The sequence below is a fragment of the Actinia tenebrosa genome, unplaced genomic scaffold (genome assembly GCF_029948245.1).
Source record: "Actinia tenebrosa isolate PJP-AT-01 unplaced genomic scaffold, QUT_ActTen_1.0 PGA_scaffold1__47_contigs__length_23844297, whole genome shotgun sequence".
In the NCBI taxonomy this organism is placed as follows: domain Eukaryota; kingdom Metazoa; phylum Cnidaria; class Anthozoa; order Actiniaria; family Actiniidae; genus Actinia; species Actinia tenebrosa.
Window position 1 is genome coordinate 11908229 of NW_028292578.1, and position 22211 is coordinate 11930439.

General features: G+C 36.2%; 3 protein-coding genes across 4 annotated transcripts in view; 2 read left to right on the plus strand and 1 right to left on the minus strand.

The window, feature by feature from the left end:
• LOC116304476 (pre-mRNA-processing factor 17) lies at positions 1-8945 on the plus strand. The gene is made up of 20 exons (XM_031714215.2): positions 1-188; positions 406-492; positions 1008-1068; positions 1349-1417; positions 1762-1810; positions 2189-2369; positions 3130-3226; positions 3511-3634; positions 4106-4196; positions 4550-4595; positions 4915-5016; positions 5258-5322; positions 5419-5469; positions 6351-6391; positions 6491-6583; positions 6986-7062; positions 7157-7257; positions 7655-7698; positions 7785-7853; positions 8045-8945. The coding sequence occupies exons 1-20, from the start codon at positions 12-14 to the stop codon at positions 8151-8153; spliced, it is 1734 nt and encodes a 577-aa protein (XP_031570075.2). The 5' UTR covers positions 1-11; the 3' UTR covers positions 8154-8945.
• LOC116304479 (17S U2 SnRNP complex component HTATSF1) overlaps positions 8044-22211 on the minus strand; it is a 24030-nt gene continuing 9862 nt past the window's right edge. The window contains exon 14 of the mRNA XM_089032364.1: positions 8044-9500. The gene's annotated coding sequence lies outside the window, so the exon portion shown is untranslated. The remainder of the gene's footprint in view (positions 9501-22211) is intronic.
• Positions 15425-21675, plus strand: LOC116304480 (BTB/POZ domain-containing protein KCTD16). 2 transcript variants are annotated; one of them, XM_031714218.2, is made up of 3 exons: positions 15425-15705; positions 16000-16075; positions 20130-21674. In XM_031714218.2, exon 3 carries the CDS (start codon positions 20205-20207, stop codon positions 20970-20972), a length of 768 nt encoding a protein of 255 aa, XP_031570078.2. In that variant the 5' UTR covers positions 15425-15705; positions 16000-16075; positions 20130-20204; the 3' UTR covers positions 20973-21674. The 2 variants fall into 2 exon arrangements, with proteins under 2 accessions (XP_031570078.2, XP_031570081.2); XM_031714221.2 differs by lacking the exons at positions 15425-15705; positions 16000-16075 and adding an exon at positions 17956-18354 and having other exon boundaries at positions 20130-21675.

Consider the following 22211-nt stretch of genomic DNA (forward strand, 5'->3'; position numbering starts at 1 on the left):
TCAAATCCAAGATGGCGGGCATTCAAGCTTTGGTCAATGCTTATGGCGAGAACAGTGATTCAGAAGGAAATGACAGCCCTAATGAAGAAATAACTGAAGATCATACAGCTCACCTCAAACCTGGATCCTCTATTGATAGTCTGAAGTCAAAATTTCAATTGGATTGCGCTCCGACAGTTATAAATAAGGTTAGAAAAAAATTGAAATCGTAACGTGCAAAGAACGTCAATAGTTGCACGTTTTATGAAAAAACTTTGGGAAAATAATTTTGCAAACTTATATAGATTGCTTTATCTTATTCTAAGTTGTGACCTTCAAAAAATAGCGTGTCCTTTACTAGTTGGACTCAGAGAGCAAACCCTTTCTACAATTCATGATTGTCAAATTTATTTCTTTATTTTACAGAAAGATATTGGAACGACAAGAAAAGTTGAAAAGTCTTCAAAAGAAATCCTGTATAATGCTAAATATGAGGAGTTGTTTGCCCCTGAGGTAAGCGAAGCTAAGGACTTAAAAAACAGTTGTTATTATATGCAGTAGCTTCAGTGTTATGCATGCTTGGATTGGTCAATAACTGTGCTATATGTGAAGCATGGTTGTTTATTCCATCCATGCATGCAGCAGTTTTAATTAAATTAGTTGACTCTGGCTTATTTTTTTAAACAAATTGCAGGGCTTAAAGTAAAAGCCAGACATCAGGCAATGTCCAGCCAGAACTGGGACTTGTGCAGTCAAATCTTTGCCTTACTGGTCATTTTGGCCAGTACCATTTAACCAGAAATTAGTATGACTAAGCTAATTTGGCTTGTGTTCATGACCAGAGACTGATCGACCATTATTTTAAGCCATGAAATCTCTGATCTCTAAAACATCTAGAATGCAATTTGTCTAGGAAAATATGCCAGAGCCAACTAATCTAATCAAAATTACCATGGATCCTGGTTGCAATTTTAACTCGCAGGTTTTTTGTTTCTATATAATATGTATTTTCTAATTATTTTCTTTAGGTTGGACCTCAAAATCCTAACAAGACACGTCAACAAAATGCAGCAAAAAACATGTTGTCAGGTTTGTTGTTGTATTCTCATTTTTGTTGCGTTGTCTGTGTCGTTTTCTGGAGTTACAGAGCTCAAAATGATGGCTGATCCATGGACAAAGTCTGTCCTAAACTGACCTTTCTTCCAATCATCTGTAGTTTTTAACATAAGTATTTTAGTTCTTTTTATTTATTGCTATGTATTTTGAAATGAGTCGTAAAGCTCTAATGGAACTTAGAAATTAGGGCTATATGAATTTTACATATTATTTATCATTATTTATATTTTACTGTTAAAAACTATTGTCACAGGTTATGTAGAAGAGTCACACATGAGTGATTTCACCTTTGAAAACCAGAGAAAAACCTTTACTAGTTATGGTAAGTATGTAAGATTAGACTATGAATAGACTAGTGGCTTTCAAAATTACAGGGCTCGAAATAGCAGCCTTCCAATGGCCTAATGATTGGCCAAATTTCAAGTTTTGCAGGTGAAAATAACAATGCACTGCCAAATGAATAATAAAATGACATGCAAAATTTACTGGAATGACCTCCTATTAGCATGCTCCTTTACTATGGCAGGCTGCAATTGTTTTCTGTTTCGAGCCCTGAACTACTGTCCAGTTGAAAGTCAATGCGAAGATGCAATTACAAAAGCAGCAGCACTGGGACTGGACTGGCTGTGAAATTGAATAGTTTGATATCCTATTGAACCATTCTAGGTTATGCTTTGGATCCAAGTGCAGACAATAATCCAGCAGCTGGGTCAAGGTCAGTAAGGTCAAAACAACTGTCGTCTTATACAGGGCTTGAAAAAATGGCTGGTAATTAGAAAATCTCTGGCCAGAATTGACAACTCTTAAAACTCTTAAGCGTATGTGAGCTTAGCCTCTTTTCTGAAGTCGGTAAACAAAAGCAGAAATTAGAATAACAAAACAAGCAACACTTGGATTTGAGGCTTAGCTCGCATGCAATAAAGTTTTAAGAGTCGTCAATATGGACCTTGTCCATAATAAATAAAGCACAGTTCTTGACCAATCAGATTGTGCATACAATCTAAGCTACATGTTCAATACAATGTCAAAAAATTATATACACAATAAATAAAAGCAAAAGGTGATGCATGTATATTTTATATCTGGTTTCTAGTTTTGTTGGAGACATTGAAAAATGCAATGAACTGAAAGGAGGAACAGTATTTGAGAGCAGTAAAGTACGAACAGGAGATAAAAGAAAAAGAGAAGGTCCTGGAGATCCTGGGGACATTGAGGGCTACAAGGGACCATGGGCACCTTTTATTGATGAGTCTAAGAGCTCCAAGCCATCTGAGGTACAGAAATTTATGTTTTTAGTACTACATGTATCAGTCTAAACCTACTATTGGTCTTTCACTAATTCTGTGCTCTGATAGGCTGAGATACTAGTGGTATATTGGTGATAGATAAGTAGTGAAAAGTGCCAGCTTTGAAAACAAAAACAATGGTGGCCAACTTTTGTTTTCATCCTAATTGCAACATTTTTTGTATCCATTTATTTGACTGATCAATAAGTTACTTTATGCTAAAACAATGAGACCTCTCATTGTCATTGTCTACGAGTCAGTAGCCCATTTGGCCTTCCACTTCATTGTCTATTGACTCGTAGACCATTTGGGCTTTAAGTCTAATTGTTAAACAGACAGGGCAATTGCCCTATTTCACTATGACATCACTGCTTGTTTATGCAGGGGATAGAATCGCCAAATCCATAGAAAATTCAACAAAATTTGCTCCTAACGAAACAGTTTAATCTAAAATGGCCTGGTTTTCAGATATAATATGTGTTAATATGTACTAAAAAATATTCTGAGTGTTTGCTGGCTATTCTACTTCTCTTCGTGGATTGATACAGGTTTTAAAACAATTTTTGGTGAATTTGTGTTGATTTGACCCCCTCCGACGACCATGATCCTTTGCGTTTAAACAATAGATTGTTGAAGATTGTTTTGATGTGATGTCATAGTGAAATAGGGCAATTGAATAAGTCTGTAGATTGGTATTTTGAGGGGATTGTGATAATTATCGTAAAACAAAGCCATCTCTGAATTGCAGGAGGAAGCTGAAAAGCTTGAGGAGTTTGAGTTAGCCAAGCAGAAAAGAAGCAAGAAAGAAGAAATCAAAAGTGTTGAAGAGAAAAGTACTTTGCATGGTAAGTTTGGTCTGGCACTTGGTTTCCATTTCCAGGGCTGAAAATAATGGCTGGGCATTGTATAATGTCTATTCAGAGCTGGGACTCGTCCAGTCAAATCATTGCTTTGCCGGTCATTTTGACTAGTAACATTAAGCCAGAAATGAGATGTGACTATGCTAAAATTAATTTTGGCCAGTGATAATGAGCGGCATCTTGATAGGTCATTATTTTAAACCTTGATCTGGGACTTATATTTTTTCTGAGTTACTTATGTCAGCTAACATCGTTTGTGTTTTGAACAGTTAAAGATGCTGTTGATTACCAGGGACGTTCATATCTACACATACCTAAAGATCTTGATGTCAGACTAGATACCGACGAACCACCAGAGAGGTGTTATCTACCCAAGAAACACATTCATACTTGGTAAGTTATCGTCGTCATCAGCACCATCATCAGCAGCAGCACCATTGTCATCACCATCATCATCATTAACACCATCATCATAACCATCAGTACCATCACCATCATCAGCAGCACCATCATCAGCAACATTATTAGCACCACTATCATCATCACCATCATCACCTATTACCATCATCATCACCATTACCATCGTCATCACCATCATCACTAGCACCATCATCGTTACCATCACCATCAGCAGCACCATCATCAGCATCATTATCATTAGCACCACCATGATCATCACCATTACCATCATCACTATTACCATCATCATCACCTTTACCATCAATATCACCATTGCCATTATCAGCAGCATCATCTCTATTGAGCATACATGCATCACTACCATTGCCAAATACATGTATCACACCATTTTGCAGTAAGTAATATTTAATAATAATATTTAATTTTCTTATTTCGTTTTTTCAGGACTGGTCATACCAAAGGTGTTTCCGCCGTCCGTCTCTTCCCAGTATCAGGTCATCTTCTCCTGTCTTGTAGTATGGATTGTAAAGTCAAGGTAAGCATTTTATTCTAAAATTCCCTTCCACACTTGCCTAATCGCCTAAGCAACTGCTCATCTTTTATTTGGGAGGAAATCTGACCCCCCTCTTCATTGTTGTGTAAAAAATAGCCCCTCCTTCTTTTCCATTCTGTTTATTATAAACATGTTGTGTGACTCAGATCTTTTGTGAAACCCACCCACTTGAGCTGGATTTATTCAATGATCCCCCAGAAATCTCATCATCCCTTCCTGGCGAACATGGGTAAAGAATGAACATTCCCTAAAGCCCACCATAATCTTGCATCATTGACTATGGTAACATTAGATAGTATTAATGATATGGTGTTGATTTATAATGTATATTTCAGCTGTGGGAGGTCTATAACAACAGGAGGTGTCTTAGAACGTTTACAGGTGGGTGTCACTGAGGTAAAAGAGCCAGCCTGTACCGCTTGGAATGAGTTACATGATTGGATTAAAAAACGATAGATTGGTCATCCAAACAATAGCACTAAACCTAACCTTACAAAAGCGGTACTGTAAATAGGGAGCAATAAAAATCCAGCTTTTGAGCGGTATTGGATTACTCTGGTAAAATGAAGAAATAGAAAACCCGCGCTTGTGCTGTTTGCAGTTATAAAGCACCTACAAATACCTATAAATTCCAAATTGTCATTGAGATTGGGCAATTTCCTGTACTTATTGGCCTAAAAACTGTTCTTTTTCTTAACAGGACATAATAAGGCAGTAAGGGATATCTGTTTCAACAACAGTGGATCTCAATTCCTTACAGCAGCGTACGACAGATATGTCAAACTATGGGACACTGAGACAGGTATGGTATGGTGAATTTGGAATAAAGATTTTAAGACAGCATTTATCTTTTCCATATGACCAGTGTCTGAGAATGCTAGTACTGTATGTGTAGTACCAGAAAATATCCATACCTCCCCCACAGAGGGGTATTGGAATTTCCAAGGGGTAGGAATTGCCTTCATAGGTTACCAGTAACCCAAATATCTTTTTGCTCAAGCAAATCTTCATGTAGTATTACTACATTTTGTGTTCATCTTTAGGTGAATGCATTGGACGGTTCACCAACAGAAAGATTCCATACTGTGTCAAGTTTAACCCAGATGAGGTGAATTAAATCTTCATCTAAATCTTCATTATTTTTCGTTTTGTTTTTTTGCACTTTGATGTTTATGATCTTTTTTTTGTATCTTTTTTTGTGCAGGACAAGCAGCACTTGTTTGTGTGCGGAACTTCTGACAAGAAGATTCTAACGGTAGGATCAGTGATTCCCTTAATACCTTCATCAAAACCCTGAAACAACCTCTGGGGTGATATAAGTCAGGGCATGGCTAACTCATAGATTGAACGCTGAAACAACCTCTGGGCTGATCTAAGTCAGGGCATGGCTAACTCACAGATCGAACCCTGAAACAACCTCTGGGCTGATCTAAGTCAGGGCATGGCTAACTCATAGATTGAACGCTGAAACAACCTCTGGGCTGATCTAATCTAGGGCATGGCTAACTCACTGATTGAACCCTGAAACAACCTCTGAGCTGATCTAACTCAGGGCATGGCTAACTCATAGATTGAACGCTGAAACAACCTCTGGGCTGATCTAATCTAGGGCATGGCTAACTCACTGATTGAACCCTGAAACAACCTCTGAGCTGATCTAACTCAGGGCATGGCTACATAACTCACAGATGAAATTGGAATTTAGCATGTGGATTCCTTTTCTGGGAGGGAAAACAGAGGAGATACTTTTGAATTGAAAGAGAGATCCAGCAAACCCCACTCACATGTAATACCAAGTCACTACAACCACCACCCTACATGATTCCCTTAAAGGTTTTCAGAGGTTTTGCACCATCACATGCCCACGCCCATAATCCAGCTTGGGCTGCCTGTGGTTAGATGGCAGAGCGATAATAGTCTCTTTGCTCTCGGGAATTGAATTCTTTCTCATGTAAAACGATTGTATTGTTCCTGCCATCTAACATGTCTGCTGTTACGTGATGGTGCAAAAACCTCTCCCATTCTTCAGTATCATTTTATCAGTCATTTCTTAAGTAGATACATTAATGTGGGCACAATTGAAGGATTTCTTCATTTTTCTTACATTATGCTTATATCTTTCATTGATATTACTAGTGGGATATCAGAGCTAATGAAATAGTTCAAGAGTACGACAGGTAGGAATATATTTATTTGAATAGAACAATGTCAACAATGGTTTTTATCCATTTCAGTTGTCACAGTATCTTACACTTTGACTTGTTACATTTTTCCAGACATCTTGGGGCTGTTAATTCGATTACCTTTGTGGATCAAAATCGTCGATTTGTTTCTACGTCAGATGATAAAAGTATTAGAGTATGGGAATGGTGAGTAGAGGGAAGAAACTGTTTACTTTTTCATTGTGTTCGTTTATTTATAACATTTCATTCATCCAACGTAATTCTTTCATTCATGCATCTTTTACTTAATCTAACCCATCTCATCCATCCATACTATTCCATACTACCCACCAATCCATCCTTCCATCCCACTTATCCATCCTTCCATCTCATCCATCCTTCCATCTTATCCATCCTTCCATCCCACTAATCCATCCTTCCATCTCATCCATCCTAATAATTAATCCTTCCATCTCATCCATCCCACTAATCCATCCTTCCATCTCATCCATCCCACTAATTCATCCTTCCATGTACCCCATTCATCCATCTACCCTCCTCCCAGTTGCTCCTGGTTCAAACTTACACATCATCTATTCACATTCAAAGGGATGTTCCTGTCGACTTCAAGTACATCGCAGAGCCTTCCATGCACTCCATGCCTGCTGTTGCACTGCACCCCAATGGTAAGAATAAGAAAACAGTCTGTCCCTCCCCGTTTTGGCTTTCTATGTTTTTTATGAGCCACCAAGTTTTGATTTTATCTGTTTTTGTACACAGAAAAGTGGTTGGCGTGTCAGTCCATGGATAATCAAATACTTATTTTTGGAGTTCAAAATCGCTTTCGGCTGAACAGAAAGAAAATATTCAAAGGTCACATGGTAAAGAACACTAGATGAAATATACAGATGATGAAAGATGATGGTTAGATGCGTGATGACGGTGGTGATGATATAATAAATGATGATTAGGATATTGATGAAAATGATAGATGATGATGATAGATGTTGGTTTGATAGTCGATGATCATTGATGATGATGATAATAGATGGTTGTGTTGATGATAGACAGTGATGATAGATGGATATTGATACATGATGATGATGATGATGGCGATGGCAGTGGTATGATAGATGATAAATAATAATAATGATAACATTTGGTAATGATTCTGGCATAACATGAACATATAAATAAAGTCCAACTTGCCCTTTTCACCATCCTGACGAAACATCACCATATTCAAAAAAAAAATCCTATTGTTTATTTCCCCCCCAGGTGGCTGGATATGCCTGCAAGCCTAGCTTTTCTCCCGACGGAGCGTAAGTAGACGTCCTGTTGACTCCTGGGAGTTGTAGTCTTTTTTTTCTTTCTTTCTTGTAAAAAACCTATCTTTGTTGTTTTTTAGTTACGTAATTTCTGGTGATGCTGATGGAAAACTCAATATTTGGGACTGGAAATCCACCAAATTATATTGGTAAGATCAACATTTTGAGACAATTACTGGATTTCAATCTGCTGATAAAAGTCTTTCATTATCTGGTCCAAATGGTTGTCAAACACTGACCACCATGTGATGTCAACCAGAAGGAATTCTAGTGAAAACTTGTAACAGGATGTTAAGAAACGTTTGGTCAATATTATTTTTCCTGTGATTTAATTTTGCAGCAAGTTCAAGGCACACGACGGTGTTTGTATCGACTGCGAGTGGCACCCACACGAAACATCCAAGGTCATCACGTGCGGATGGGACGGGGTTATAAAGTTATGGGACTAGACGTACAGACCAGAGATATGAGTATGACTGCCGCCAATCCACATGAAATAATGTGTATTTGACATACAAATGGTTTCTGGTCGTAAGACTCGACATTGAAATGGCTTTCTTGGCCTAAAGTTATTGAACATGCAGGGTCATAAAATAAAAGTTAGGGGAACTTAAGAGGCCACAGATATGAGTATATTCCATATGGAATGATATGTATTTGACATACAAATGGCTTTAGGTCACAAGACTTGGCACCTGAAGAGGCTTTCTTGACCAAAAGTTCCTTACGTTATTTTAGCTGCGGGTGGGACGGAGTTATTTTAAGTTATGGGACTTAGAGACCACAGATATAAGTATGATATTCTACATGGACTAATATATATTTGACATACAAATGGCTTCCGGTAGAGAGAACTCGACACTGAAAAGGATGTCTTATGTGTAAGGAAACTTTAAACCATAACATCTGAAACCATACTAGCGTAACTACCATTTCATTGGCTTAGAACCTGGAAAATCAACATCATTGGCTTCAAAACTGCATGCGGCATACAAATGGCTTCCTGACACGAGATTCGACATTGAATTGGCTTTTTGTATCGAAAATCCCCACTGTATATTTTAAAAATTAGAATAGAATTAGTCTAATATCTATTTCACGGGTTTAATACCTACACTCTAATGGCTTTCTTGTACTAACAGTGACTGCACTTAAGTGGCTTTTGGGATTTTCAAGTGGGGCAAAACAGGAAAAGTTAATGACGCTGTATATACCGACTATTAAATAATTTTTTTTTAAAATATTTAAAGAGGCATTTTTAGTTTAGCATTGAATGGGTTTAGTGAGTCTTGGATTTGCACTTTGTGGGCTTTCAAAACGTGGACTACATTTTTTCATTCACACACATGTTCTCAAATTTGGCCCAAGAATTTAACAAAAGCTCATCGAGGTTGCTCACTAACTTGACTTCACCCTGAGTGACATCTTGCACAGTTTTGGGTTTTTTATACATGCACTTTGTGGGTTTTCTGGTCGTGCACTAACTTGACTTCCCCTGAAGTGCACTTTTTTGGCTTTCCAACATGCAGGTAATTGGTTTCCCGTCGACATATATTAGGTTTCTCACGAATGTATTTGCTTGGCTTCCCACGAAGGAACTCATTTGGCTTTCCCCAACAAATTGCACGCTTAACAGCTGTTTTAAAGTGCTTATAAGTATTTAAAATACTTAAGTGAAGATGGTAGATTAATATATTACCACTATTTTGATCTTAGAATTTCCAATAGGGTATATTATAATAAACGGATGGTAATTTCTTTATCCCTTTTCTTTCTTCCATTTCCTTTCCAATTCCCTGCCAATTCCCTGAAAAAAGAATGACAGAAATATATACAAAATGTTCAAATAATGGCTTTCCGGCAGAGTTTCCACTTTCCAATAATATTTTTCCTCTCCTGACAACTACAACTGAGAAAAATATATGTTCTAGGATATAAGGTCTGAAACTGGAATAAAAATCTTAGAAAACAAAAAAACGCCCAAATGAAATAAAGAAATAATAGTCAATGGAATGACGTGCTCTGAAATTAAAGAAAATTCACCCACATGTGAAGAAAGAAAGAATACTCAAAAAATGACACTTGGGTTGAAATGGAAAACTTTACGCCCACAGTTAAAGAAAGAAAGAATACTCAAGGAATGACACGTGGGTTGAAATGGAAAACTTTACGTCCACAGTTAAAGAAAGAAAGAAAACTCAAGGAATGACACGTGGGTTGAAATGGAAAACTTTACGCCCACAGTTAAAGAAAGAAAGAATACTCAAAGAATGACACGTGGGTTGAAATGGAAAACTTTACGTCCACAGTTAAAGAAAGAAAGAATACTCAAAGAATGACACGTGGGTTGAAATGGAAAACTTTACGTCCACAGTTAAAGAAAGAAAGAATACTCAAGGAATGACACGTGGGTTGAAATGGAAAACTTTACGTCCACAGTTAAAGAAAGAAAGAAAACTCAAGGAATGACACGTGGGTTGAAATGGAAAACTTTACGCCCACAGTTAAAGAAAGAAAGAATACTCAAAGAATGACACGTGGGTTGAAATGGAAAACTTTACGTCCACAGTTAAAGAAAGAAAGAATACTCAAAGAATGACACGTGGGTTGAAATGGAAAACTTTACGTCCACAGTTAAAGAAAGTAAGAAAACTCAAGGAATGACACGTGGGTTGAAATGGAAAACTTTACGGCCCACAGTTAAAGAAAGAAAGAAAACTCAAGGAAATGACACGTGGGTTGAAATGGAAAACTTTACGCCCACAGTTAAAGAAAGAAAGAATACTCAAGGAATGACACGTGGGTTGAAATGGAAAACTTACGTCCACAGTTAAAGAAAGAAAGAAAACTCAAGGAATGACACGTGGGTTGAAATGGAAAACTTACGCCCACAGTTAAAGAAAGAAAGAAATACTCAAAGAATGACACGTGGGTTGAAATGGAAAACTTTACGTCCACAGTTAAAGAAAGAAAGAATACTCAAAGAATGACACGTGGGTTGAAATGGAAAACTTTACGTCCACAGTTAAAGAAAGTAAGAAAACTCAAGGAATGACACGTGGGTTGAAATGGAAAACTTTAACGCCCACAGTTAAAGAAAGAAAGAAAAACTCAAGGAAATGACACGTGGGTTGAAATGGAAAACTTTACGGGCCCACAGTTAAAGAAAGAAAGAAAACTCAAAGAATGACACGTGGGTTGAAATGGAAAACTTACGTCCACAGTTAAAAAAAGAAAGAATACTCAAGGAATGACACGTGGGTTGAAATGGAAAACTTTACGTCCACAGTTAAAGAAAGAAAGAAAACTCAAGGAATGACACGTGGGTTGAAATGGAAAACTTTACGGTCCACAGTTAAAGAAAGAAAGAAAACTCAAGGAATGACACGTGGGTTGAAATGGAAAACTTTACGCCCACAGTTAAAGAAAGAAAGAATACTCAAGGAATGACACGTGGGTTGAAATGGAAAACTTACGCCCACGTTAAAGAAAGAAAGAATACTCAAGGGAAATAACACGTGGATTGGAATGGAAAACTTACGGCCCACAGGTAAAGAAAGAAAGAAACTCAAGGAAATGACACGTGATTGAAATGGAAAACTTTACGCCCACAGTTAAAGAAAGAAAGAATACTCAGGAAATGACACGTGGGTTGAAATGGAAAACTTTACGCCCACAGTTAAAGAAAGAAAGAAAACTCAAGGAAATGACACGTGGGTTGAAATGGAAAACTTTACGTCCACAGTTAAAGAAAGAAAGAAAACTCAAGGAATGACACGTGGGTTGAAATGGAAAACTTTACGCCCACAGTTAAAGAAGAAAGAATACTCAAAAAATGACACGTGGATTGAAAATGGAAAACTTTACGGCCCACAGTTAAAGAAAGAAGAATACTCAAGGAAATGACACGTGGATTGAAATGGAAAACTTTACGCCCACAGTTTAAAGAAAGAAAGAATACTCAAGGAAATGACACGTGGATTGAAATGGAAAACTTTACGGCCCACAGTTAAAGAAAGAAAGAATACTCAAGGAAATGACACGTGGTTTGAAATGGAAAACTTTACGTCCACAGTTAAAGAAAGAAAGAAAACTCAAGGAATGACACGTGGGTTGAAATGGAAAACTTTACGTCCACAGTTAAAGAAAGAAAGAAAACTCAAGGAATGACACGTGGGTTGAAATGGAAAACTTTACGCCCACAGTTAAAGAAAGAAAGAATACTCAGGAATGACACGTGGGTTGAAATGGGAAAACTTTACGCCCACAGTTAAAAAAAGAAAAGAATACTCAAAGAATGACACGTGGGTTGAAATGGAAAACTTTACGCCCACAGTTAAAGAAAGAAAGAATACTCAAAGAATGACACGAATGACACGTGGGTTGAAATGGAAAACTTTACGTCCACAGTTAAAGAAAGAAAGAAAACTCAAGGAATGACACGTGGGTTGAAATGGAAAACTTTACGGCCCACAGTTAAAGAAAGAAAGAATACTCAAAGAATGACACGTGGGTTGAAATGGAAAACTTTACGGTCCACAGTTAAAGAAAGAAAGAATACTCAAAGAATGACACGTGGGTTGAAATGGAAAACTTTACGTCCACAGTTAAAGAAAGTAAGAAAAACTCAAGGAATGACACGTGGTTGAATGGAAAACTTTACGGTCCACAGTTAAAGAAAGAAAGAAAACTCAAGGAATGACACGTGGGTTGAAATGGAAAACTTTACGCCCACAGTTAAAGAAAGAAAGAAAACTCAAAGAATGACACGTGGGTTGAAATGGAAAACTTTACGTCCACAGTTAAAGAAAGAAAGAATACTCAAGGAATGACACGTGGGTTGAAATGGAAAACTTTACGGCCACAGTTAAAGAAAGAAAGAAAACTCAAGGAATGACACGTGGGTTGAAATGGAAAACTTTACGGCCCACAGTTAAAGAAAGAAAGAATACTCAAGGAATGACACGTGGGTTGAAATGGAAAACTTTACGTCCACAGTTAAAGAAAGAAAGAAAACTCAAGGAATGACACGTGGGTTGAAATGGAAAACTTTACGCCCACAGTTAAAGAAAGAAAGAATACTCAAGGAATGACACGTGGGTTGAAATGGAAAACTTTACGCCCACAGTTAAAGAAAGAAAGAAAACTCAAGGAAATGACACGTGGGTTGAAATGGAAAACTTTACGTCCACAGTTAAAGAAAGAAAGAAAACTCAAGGAATGACACGTGGGTTGAAATGGAAAGCTTTACGCCAACAGTTAAAGAAAGAAAGAATACTCAAGGAAATGACACGTGGATTGGAATGGAAAACTTTACGCCCACAGGTAAAGAAAGAAAGAAAACTCAATGAAATGACACGTGGATTGAAATGGAAAACTTTACGCCCACAGTTAAAGAAAGAAAGAATACTCAAGGAAATGACACGTGGGTTGAAATGGAAAACTTTACGGCCACAGTTAAAGAAAGAAAGAAAACTCAAGGAATGACACGTGGGTTGAAATGGAAAACTTTACGCCCACAGTTAAAGAAAGAAAGAATACTCAAGGAATGACACGTGGGTTGAAATGGAAAACTTTACGCCCACAGTTAAAGAAAGAAAGAATACTCAAAGAATGACACGTGGGTTGAAATGGAAAACTTTACGGTCCACAGTTAAAGAAAGAAAGAATACTCAAAGAATGACACGTGGGTTGAAATGGAAAACTTTACGTCCACAGTTAAAGAAAGAAAGAATACTTAAGGAATGACACGTGGGTTGAAATGGAAAACTTTACGTCCACAGTTAAAGAAAGAAAGAAAACTCAAGGAATGACACGTGGGTTGAAATGGAAAACTTTACGCCCACAGTTAAAGAAAGAAAGAATACTCAAGGAAATGACACGTGGGTTGAAATGGAAAACTTTACGTCCACAGTTAAAGAAAGAAAGAATACTCAAAGAATGACACGTGGGTTGAAATGGAAAACTTTACGTCCACAGTTAAAGAAAGTAAGAAAACTCAAGGAATGACACGTGGGTTGAAATGGAAAACTTTACGCCCACAGTTAAAGAAAGAAAGAAAACTCAAGGAAATGACACGTGGGTTGAAATGGAAAACTTTACGCCCACAGTTAAAGAAAGAAAGAAAACTCAAAGAATGACACGTGGGTTGAAATGGAAAACTTTACGTCCACAGTTAAAGAAAGAAAGAAAACTCAAGGAATGACACGTGGGTTGAAATGGAAAACTTTACGCCCACAGTTAAAGAAAGAAAGAATACTCAAGGAATGACACGTGGGTTGAAATGGAAAACTTTACGCCCACAGTTAAAGAAAGAAAGAATACTCAAGGAATGACACGTGGGTTGAAATGGAAAACTTTACGTCCACAGTTAAAGAAAGAAAGAAAACTCAAGGAATGACACGTGGGTTGAAATGGAAAACTTTACGCCCACAGTTAAAGAAAGAAAGAATACTCAAGGAATGACACGTGGGTTGAAATGGAAAACTTTACGCCCACAGTTAAAGAAAGAAAGAATACTCAAAGAATGACACGTGGGTTGAAATGGAAAACTTTACGTCCACAGTTAAAGAAAGAAAGAAAACTCAAGGAATGACACGTGGGTTGAAATGGAAAACTTTACGCCCACAGTTAAAGAAAGAAAGAATACTCAAGGAAATGACACGTGGATTGGAATGGAAAACTTTACGCCCACAGGTAAAGAAAGAAAGAAAACTCAAGGAAATGACACGTGGATTGAAATGGAAAACTTTACGCCCACAGTTAAAGAAAGAAAGAATACTCAAGGAAATGACACGTGGGTTGAAATGGAAAACTTTACGTCCACAGTTAAAGAAAGAAAACTCAAGGAATGACACGTGGGTTGAAATGGAAAACTTTACGTCCACAGTTAAAGAAAGAAAGAAAACTCAAGGAATGACACGTGGGTTGAAATGGAAAACTTTACGCCCACAGTTAAAGAAAGAAAGAATACTCAAGGAATGACACGTGGGTTGAAATGGAAAACTTTACGCCCACAGTTAAAAAAAGAAAGAATACTCAAAGAATGACACGTGGGTTGAAATGGAAAACTTTACGCCCACAGTTAAAGAAAGAAAGAATACTCAAAGAATGACACGTGGGTTGAAATGGAAAACTTTACGCCCACAGTTAAAGAAAGAAAGAATACTCAAGGAAATGACACGTGGATTGAAATGGAAAACTTTACGCCCACAGTTAAAGAAAGAAAGAATACTCAAGGAAATGACACGTGGATTGAAATGGAAAACTTTACGTCCACAGTTAAAGAAAGAAAGAAAACTCAAGGAATGACACGTGGGTTGAAATGGAAAACTTTACGCCCACAGTTAAAGAAAGAAAGAATACTCAAAAAATGACACGTGGATTGAAATGGAAAACTTTACGCCCACAGTTAAAGAAAGAAAGAATACTCAAGGAAATGACACGTGGATTGAAATGGAAAACTTTACGGCCCACAGTTAAAGAAAGAAAGAATACTCAAGGAAATGACACGTGGATTGAAATGGAAAACTTTACGCCCACAGTTAAAGAAAGAAAGACTACTCAAGGAAATGACACGAGTCTAACACGACCAAAGTCTGTTTATATCTCTTTAAAGCTGCTTAGAGTCGAAAACACCTGCGTTAGATATAACTGTTTTCATTGGTGGAAATAAGTGACATGAAATGACGCAATGATCTATTCCGTTTCATCTTTGAGGAGATCCTATCTACCTCGAGTACTGCTCGCTTAAATCAAGACATTCAAACTTTTAAGTCATTAACCTTATCTGATTTTAAAAAATGTCTTTAAAATTATGCAAAAGGAAGATGAAAAATAAAATTACGGCTCGATAAAGAATCGAATTTTGTACGGATCCAATTTGTTGACAGTTATTAAAACAATAGCGGAGAGGAATTTAATCGGAGTGACTGCCTTTGAGGAAAAATACTGCCACAAGGCATCATTTAATTTGGGAGAAATACAGCAAACACCGCGAAGGTATATTTAAATAGACAGTTCAAGAGTAGGACGACAACTATGTTTTTTATTTATCTTGCGAGGGAATGGAGCAGAAGTGAAGCGAAGTGATGAACACACACACGAAATATTTTTTTTGATCGAGTGTTTTTTTTCAAATATCCAACTGAATAATTAGAATTATGCAATTTAGAATACTTCTTAAAACCACCAAAATAAAGCTAAGAACGATTTGAATGAGTTCCTAATCAAGTCTTACAGCGGAAGTAGCGCCCAAAAGGGTTGTTAATAATTAGATGATTTATTTATCTTGAGGCCGCGAGATCTCCAGAAGGTTGTTGGGCAGTCTGTCTTGTGGAAGGAGTGCAGAAAATTATTGCTAAAAAAGAAGGTAAGTCTAACAGTCCCGAAAAAAAAAAACTATAAAGTAACCATCTTTTTGACAAAGGGAGTATTTATTGAGGTTTTGAATTAAAATATAAAATACAAAGAATTCTTTTTAAGATATGTGCTTCATAAAGACGTAAATTTGATAATCATTTGAAATTATAAATATACCTGTCGACAAGAAAGCAATAGATCTTACAACAAAAGGAATGAAACTCGAAAAATCTTAAGACGACTTAAACTACAGTGTGGACAAAGAATCGCTTTAAAGCATTTTAGCTTCTTTCTAAACGAATGATATCCAATTGTTCACTTCTTTACCATCATCATACGACTTAAGCACGCTAAAACCTTTAAATTAGCAGGGGGAAACTTGCTCAAAATAAAAACTATATTTTTCGAAGAAATTTTTGTTGAATTTTTCTCTCAATTTTAATACGTTCAAAGAGGGGATTTTCCAGAAGGAAAGTGGAAAATAATCAATGACGCACAAGTACATTTATGATGAAAACATATATTTAATTTTGGGAACGTTTTTATTTGTACTTGGAACCGGAAAGACTCGGGTTTAATGATGCGGTTCACAAATAATGAAAATGATTGTTATTAAGGTTGGTTTGACTAAAAAAGGGCTCTTTTCTTGGAGAAACCATGGGAGACGCGGAAGATGAGATATTCATATCGATGAGAAATTTGACGAGGTATTAATGGGAGAAAAAGAAGAAAATGAAAAATGCAAGAACGAACAAATAGAAGAAACAAAAGTTTGAAAATAGAAAAAAAATGAAATGAAACTGAGAGTAAAAGAAAGAAAGAAAGAAAGAAAGAAAGAAAGAAAGAAAGAAAGAAAGAAAGAAAGAAAGAAAGAAAGAAAGAAAGAAAGAAAGTGCTTAAACTGTGTGTTAATAGTTCAATACTATGACCAGCGAAGTCTGATAAGAGTTGTTTCAGACGTGTATTATGCAAATGTCTATATAATTGAACCGATCGTTCTATGCGTGATTATGACCATATCGATCTTCAAATCAGAATAATTTTAGTCAAACCAGCTCATGCGTTCCCATCGAGGTTCAATCATTCAGTTTATTTTTCGAAGTTTGATTTCAATCTTGCTTTAAAACTTGCATTAATGAGCGGAATTCAAAATGACAATTGAAGGCTATAAAAAGTTATATAAAAGCTATGTTTTTATTAAAGGTAAAATGAACCGGACAAAAATATTGTGTGTTTATCAGTGATATATAATTCAGCTTCTTTACGAATGTGTGTGGCGAAAGTGGAAGAAAATGAATAAAAATTGGAAATGACTTTAAACTTAATTAAACGTATCTATATGGCCCCAATCGTAGCCAAGCAACATATTTTCTACACAGTAAAATGTCTCAGATAAAAATCATCAATTTTATTTAGCATTTAAATTGTGAGTAAATGACGTCATTTACTCAACCCTATCGTTCTTTTCTCTTTTAACCCAAAATTTCTCAACTTCAAGCAGGCTTCCAGACGAAAATCTTTTCTAATCTGGTTTACATAATCATAATTGAGTCAAATTATCCTCAAATACTTCAATTATTCGGACTTTGAAAAATTGTGGTGTTTTCATCCAAGTGCTAACGAGTAGCTTAATGAAGATAGACAATCATAGGAAGGAATGAATGAGCGCCAGAGACCATTGGTCTCTTGGTGAGCTTAATTCTTATTTAGTAAGACAAAGTAATAATAATCATAGCTGGAAAGGGCATGTTGAAAGTAGTAAAACTGAGAGGTCTTAAGGAAGTAAGTTCAAAACTCGCAAAGATATCTATTTTGAAAAGTGTGAATTTTGCAAAAGATGCCTTCGACGAATTGTTTTTATACGAAATTTGGTTTTGAAAATTCATACTTTTGCAGTTTTTGAACTTCCTTCTTTCATCTTCGCGGCTTCACTAATTTTAATATCCTCTTTCCATCTATGGAAATTAATCTTCTGTTCTGTGAGGTCTGGAATTACATGAAGGCGGGAAGGAAAGAGGAAGGACAACATATATTAGAATAAAAATAAAGGCGATAATTAAGATAAGGAAAGGAAATAGACAATAAGAAAAGAACGAGGGAAGAGAAAAAGAAAAGAGCAACGAGAAAAACAAGTTGAAACGAGGTTTAAACAAGAAAAACCTGTATAGGAACCAGAAAAAGAAAAAAAGCAACGAGGAAAACAAGTTGAGACGAGGTATGAACACTGAGAAAAACCTGTATAGGAACCAGAAAAAGAAAAAAGCAACGAGGGAAACAAGTTGAAACGAGGTATGAAGAAGAAAAACCTGTTTAGGAACCAGAATTGAAGCGAGTGTACATGCGACACGAGCAAAGGATTTTTTTGTGGACCGTAACATGATCACCTTTTTTCTGTGAATCACAACATCTTTTTTAATTAAACGTCCTTTCTTCACGAGGGTGGCACTTAATAGCCAGTGGCTAACAAACCTGTAGCCCTCATTCCGTGATCGAATTGGAATTTAGGAGTTGATTTTTGTGTAGGGAGGAAAACCGGAGAACCCAGAAAACCCTCGAAGCACAGGAGAAAACAAACAAACAATTCTACTCATATACAACACCGAACCCGGCGGGACTCGAACTCGGGTCTCATTGATGAGATGCGAGCGCTCACACTGCTATGCCACCCGTGCTTCCCTTTAATCATGATTTGAGACTTGTTTTGACTCAAAGTCTAGATCTGGAGATTAATTCTTTTGGGAGATCTTCCTGTTTTGACAAAAAAAAAAAAAAAAAAAAAAAACTAGTTTAGCAATTGTTAACTATTGTTTAGCGGGAGTCACCTGAAAATTTTACAAATTTTCTTGATTCTTATTGGCTAAAACCTTTTCTCAGCTAAGCTGGATGCTTCAACCACTTGATAGCTATTGGCGGACTTGAGATATTTTACCAGTTACAGTTTCACCTATTGTGAGCATCACCAAGCTGCAGTTTTTGGTGATTAACTTATTGAAACAAGGTCGCGTACAGTACGTTTCCAAAAATAATTAAAAATAGATAATTGAATCGCCGGATACAAAACAAAAAACAAAAAAAAAACAACAAAAACGAAAAATAACAGATGCTGATTGAAAAGATTTGTAGGTGTCAAAAAGTGGTTTCCACAGTAACGGGAGCAATTACCATAGCAACCGCAGCGTTTGTGAGATTATAGGTTACTATGGTGATTAAAGTTTCTACTAGCGACCGCAGTGTTACAAAATTGGTAGTGGTGACCATAGTAACGGTTTCTATAGTGACGGCAATAGGGCTGTCGAGCTCCTTAGCAAAAGAGACCCGGAAGTCGGACTTTCAATAAAGATCATTAAGCTCTGTTTTGATTTAAGAGCTTATCAATATAAGAGTTTCTTATAAATACCCAATGACGTTTGCCTGATTTAGAGCCGGAAAAACGTCTGCAGAATTCAAAGAGTCAAAAAATTTAACGACCTCTACCTCGGGCGTAACATTTTACATAACATTTTGAAACGTTCTCTTGAGAATAAGATTGTTTGTTCTAGTTGTATCCATATTCATATGTCTTCTCATGCGCACCCGTAAACAAAGAAATGTTACTCTAGGGAATAGCACAAGCTCTGAATAGAGAAAACATTACGTCCAATTAAAGTAAAGCGGTCTATTCACTCATATAATAAGGCTTGTTTCCAAAACCATTAGAGTCAAATTCAACCGTCTTTTAGTGTGTTTGATGGATTATTTTTACGATAGGAATTAATTATCGTATAAACAATGCATGTTGGCCTCGAGCCCCGCGGAGAAAATAAATTTCCTTGAAAAACAAGTCCCAAAAATTGGACACAGAAATAGGAAAATAGAAAATCAGCCTTTTTTTTAAAAAAAAAGAGAGATTAAAAAATAATCCAAAGAACAACACTTTAAACGAATTAAGTTCCTCTTAGGCCTTTTCCGCAAAGCTATACTGCTTTGAAAAGACATTTAAAAGAGAAAAAAATCAATTAGGAGATAGCCGTAGACAGATAGTTTGTCATTGGACATTTTAAGTTACATATTTATTTATCTTACAGCTGAAGAAAGACTGAAAGACTGGAAAGAGAAGTGCTGTCAGATTGGTGACTGAATATCATATTCACTTGACGACGATGGCTGGAGCGTCTTCTTTATCAATCGCTTCGCCAGGACCTCAAAACAAGAAGCTTTTCCCAGAAAATATTGAGTTAAATGTTGGAGGAAAGTACTATTCCACATCTGTTTTCACTCTTACAAGAGTGAAGGGCTCGCTTTTGGGACGAATTTTCGGGGGAAAGCAACACACTCTCGATAAGGATGCAAATGGGAAATATTTTGTAGACCGCGATGGGGATTTGTTTCGATACATTTTGGATTATCTACGAAGTCTGAAGCTTCATATTCCAGAGGGTTTTAACGAAGTAGAAAGGCTTAAAATCGAAGCAGAATACTTTGAACTGAACGATATGAGAAGACAGCTCGAGATATACACAAATGGAAATAGCAATTCTGTTTTATATGAAAAATATGGCTATATATCTGTTCACGTGCGGAAGACCTATGCCTTTGGTCGTTCGGGACAAGCTGACATCAAATTTCGAAAGTTACGAAGGATTCTTGTTTGTGGGCGAGTTTCTTTATGCCGAGAGGTTTTTGGAACTTTTCTGAATCAAACTCGAGATCCAAATCCTCACCACTTACGATATACGAATAGATTTTTCCTCAAATATAACCAACTGGAAAGAGCTTTTACACAACTTACGGATGCTGGGTTTCGCTTGGTGACGTCCGAGGGAGGTAAAATTGGAGGCTATGAAGGGAACGACAAAACAGAAGAGGAAAAATGGAATCATTTTACGAGCTACACTTTCTTAAGAGAAAAGCCAAACATTACTAATTGAATTCCCTACTTCTTTGCTAAGTACCGGTCAATATTTTTCCCACATTTAAAAAGAAATAGGACGAAAATTATTTTTGGACATGAAATGGCATTAGAGCAACAGAATATTTAGGACTTTAAGAATAGAATTACGAGGTAAGCCTATAATTTTCTTAAAAGATTCCCTAAAATTCCGTATACGTTTATAAGCTGTCATTAAAAGATAAAGTACAATTATTCTGATTTATCTTCAATTTGCAGCTAAAAATTATTTCCTTCGGGGCGAAAATAAAGGTGTTAGAAAAACAGCGTAAACGATGACTTTTTTGGTCTCAAAGAATAACACTGTCCTAACACGAAATGGTGATTCATAATTTATTTTAAGACCTCTTTTTCCCAAAACCCTTAACAACCAGTCTTCCACAATATACAGTACACAAACTGAGTAAATATTAAAGGAGACAAGTCGCTTTGCTTGGAGCAAATTAAATTTTTACTGAAAGGAATACATTAGCTTATTGTTGTGAATTACAAGCGCAAGTTATTAAAATGTAAACTTGAAAAAAAAAATCTTACTTCTTTTCGGATTACTAATCAGAAAAATGTGTTAATTTTTGAAAATATTTTTGTTGGACTAAAACTGTGTAGTTTACTAACAAGCTATAAGTACGGCTTAAAAGATAAAATAAAAATATAAAGTGAATAAAATAAGATTATTATGAACAAATAAAAGTAATCGGAAAAAATATTTCTGAGTTTATTTTGCATTTTTAACTTATGTTTTACAAAATTTTGTGTTTAAACGCGAAAAAGAAGATTTTTGGGAAGGTAAAAAACAAGTAGTTAAGACTGAAATTTAATCTATAACGCTGAGTATTTGAACAAAAACAAAAACAAAACAAAAAAAAAAAAACGAAAATGCAGAAGACATGACAAAATAATTGAGGGCCTCTTGAGACGGCAGGGAAAAAATTGGAAAACACACTTGAGCGATCTAAAAGCGTATTGGCGCCTTGCTGTTTGCTATCACAAACCTTCGCTAAGCATGATAATGTCACTTTAGCCGTTTATTTTCTTGTAAAACTACTTATTTCTATTATGGATTTGTCAAACGTGGTTTATTTACATTTTTGTAAGGTAGTGTAAAAAAAACGGTGCTCAAGTGTTTATTGTTTGAAAATACTCGTAATACTTATAAGAATTCTGCAGTATTTCATAATCAAATGTTTGTAAATATTTTAAATATTTGTATAGAGGAAAA

Excerpts from the sequence above, each read along its gene's own strand:
- LOC116304480 (XM_031714218.2), top strand. The coding sequence starts at position 20,205 with ATGGCTGGAGCGTCTTCTTTATCAATCGCTTCGCCAGGACCTCAAAAC.
- LOC116304476 (XM_031714215.2), top strand. The coding sequence starts at position 12 with ATGGCGGGCATTCAAGCTTTGGTCAATGCTTATGGCGAGAACAGTGAT. Across the intron at positions 4,197-4,549 it reads GTATGGATTGTAAAGTCAAG|CTGTGGGAGGTCTATAACAA; the intron begins GTAAGCATTTTA and ends TGTATATTTCAG. Across the intron at positions 7,258-7,654 it reads AAATATTCAAAGGTCACATG|GTGGCTGGATATGCCTGCAA; the intron begins GTAAAGAACACT and ends TTTCCCCCCCAG.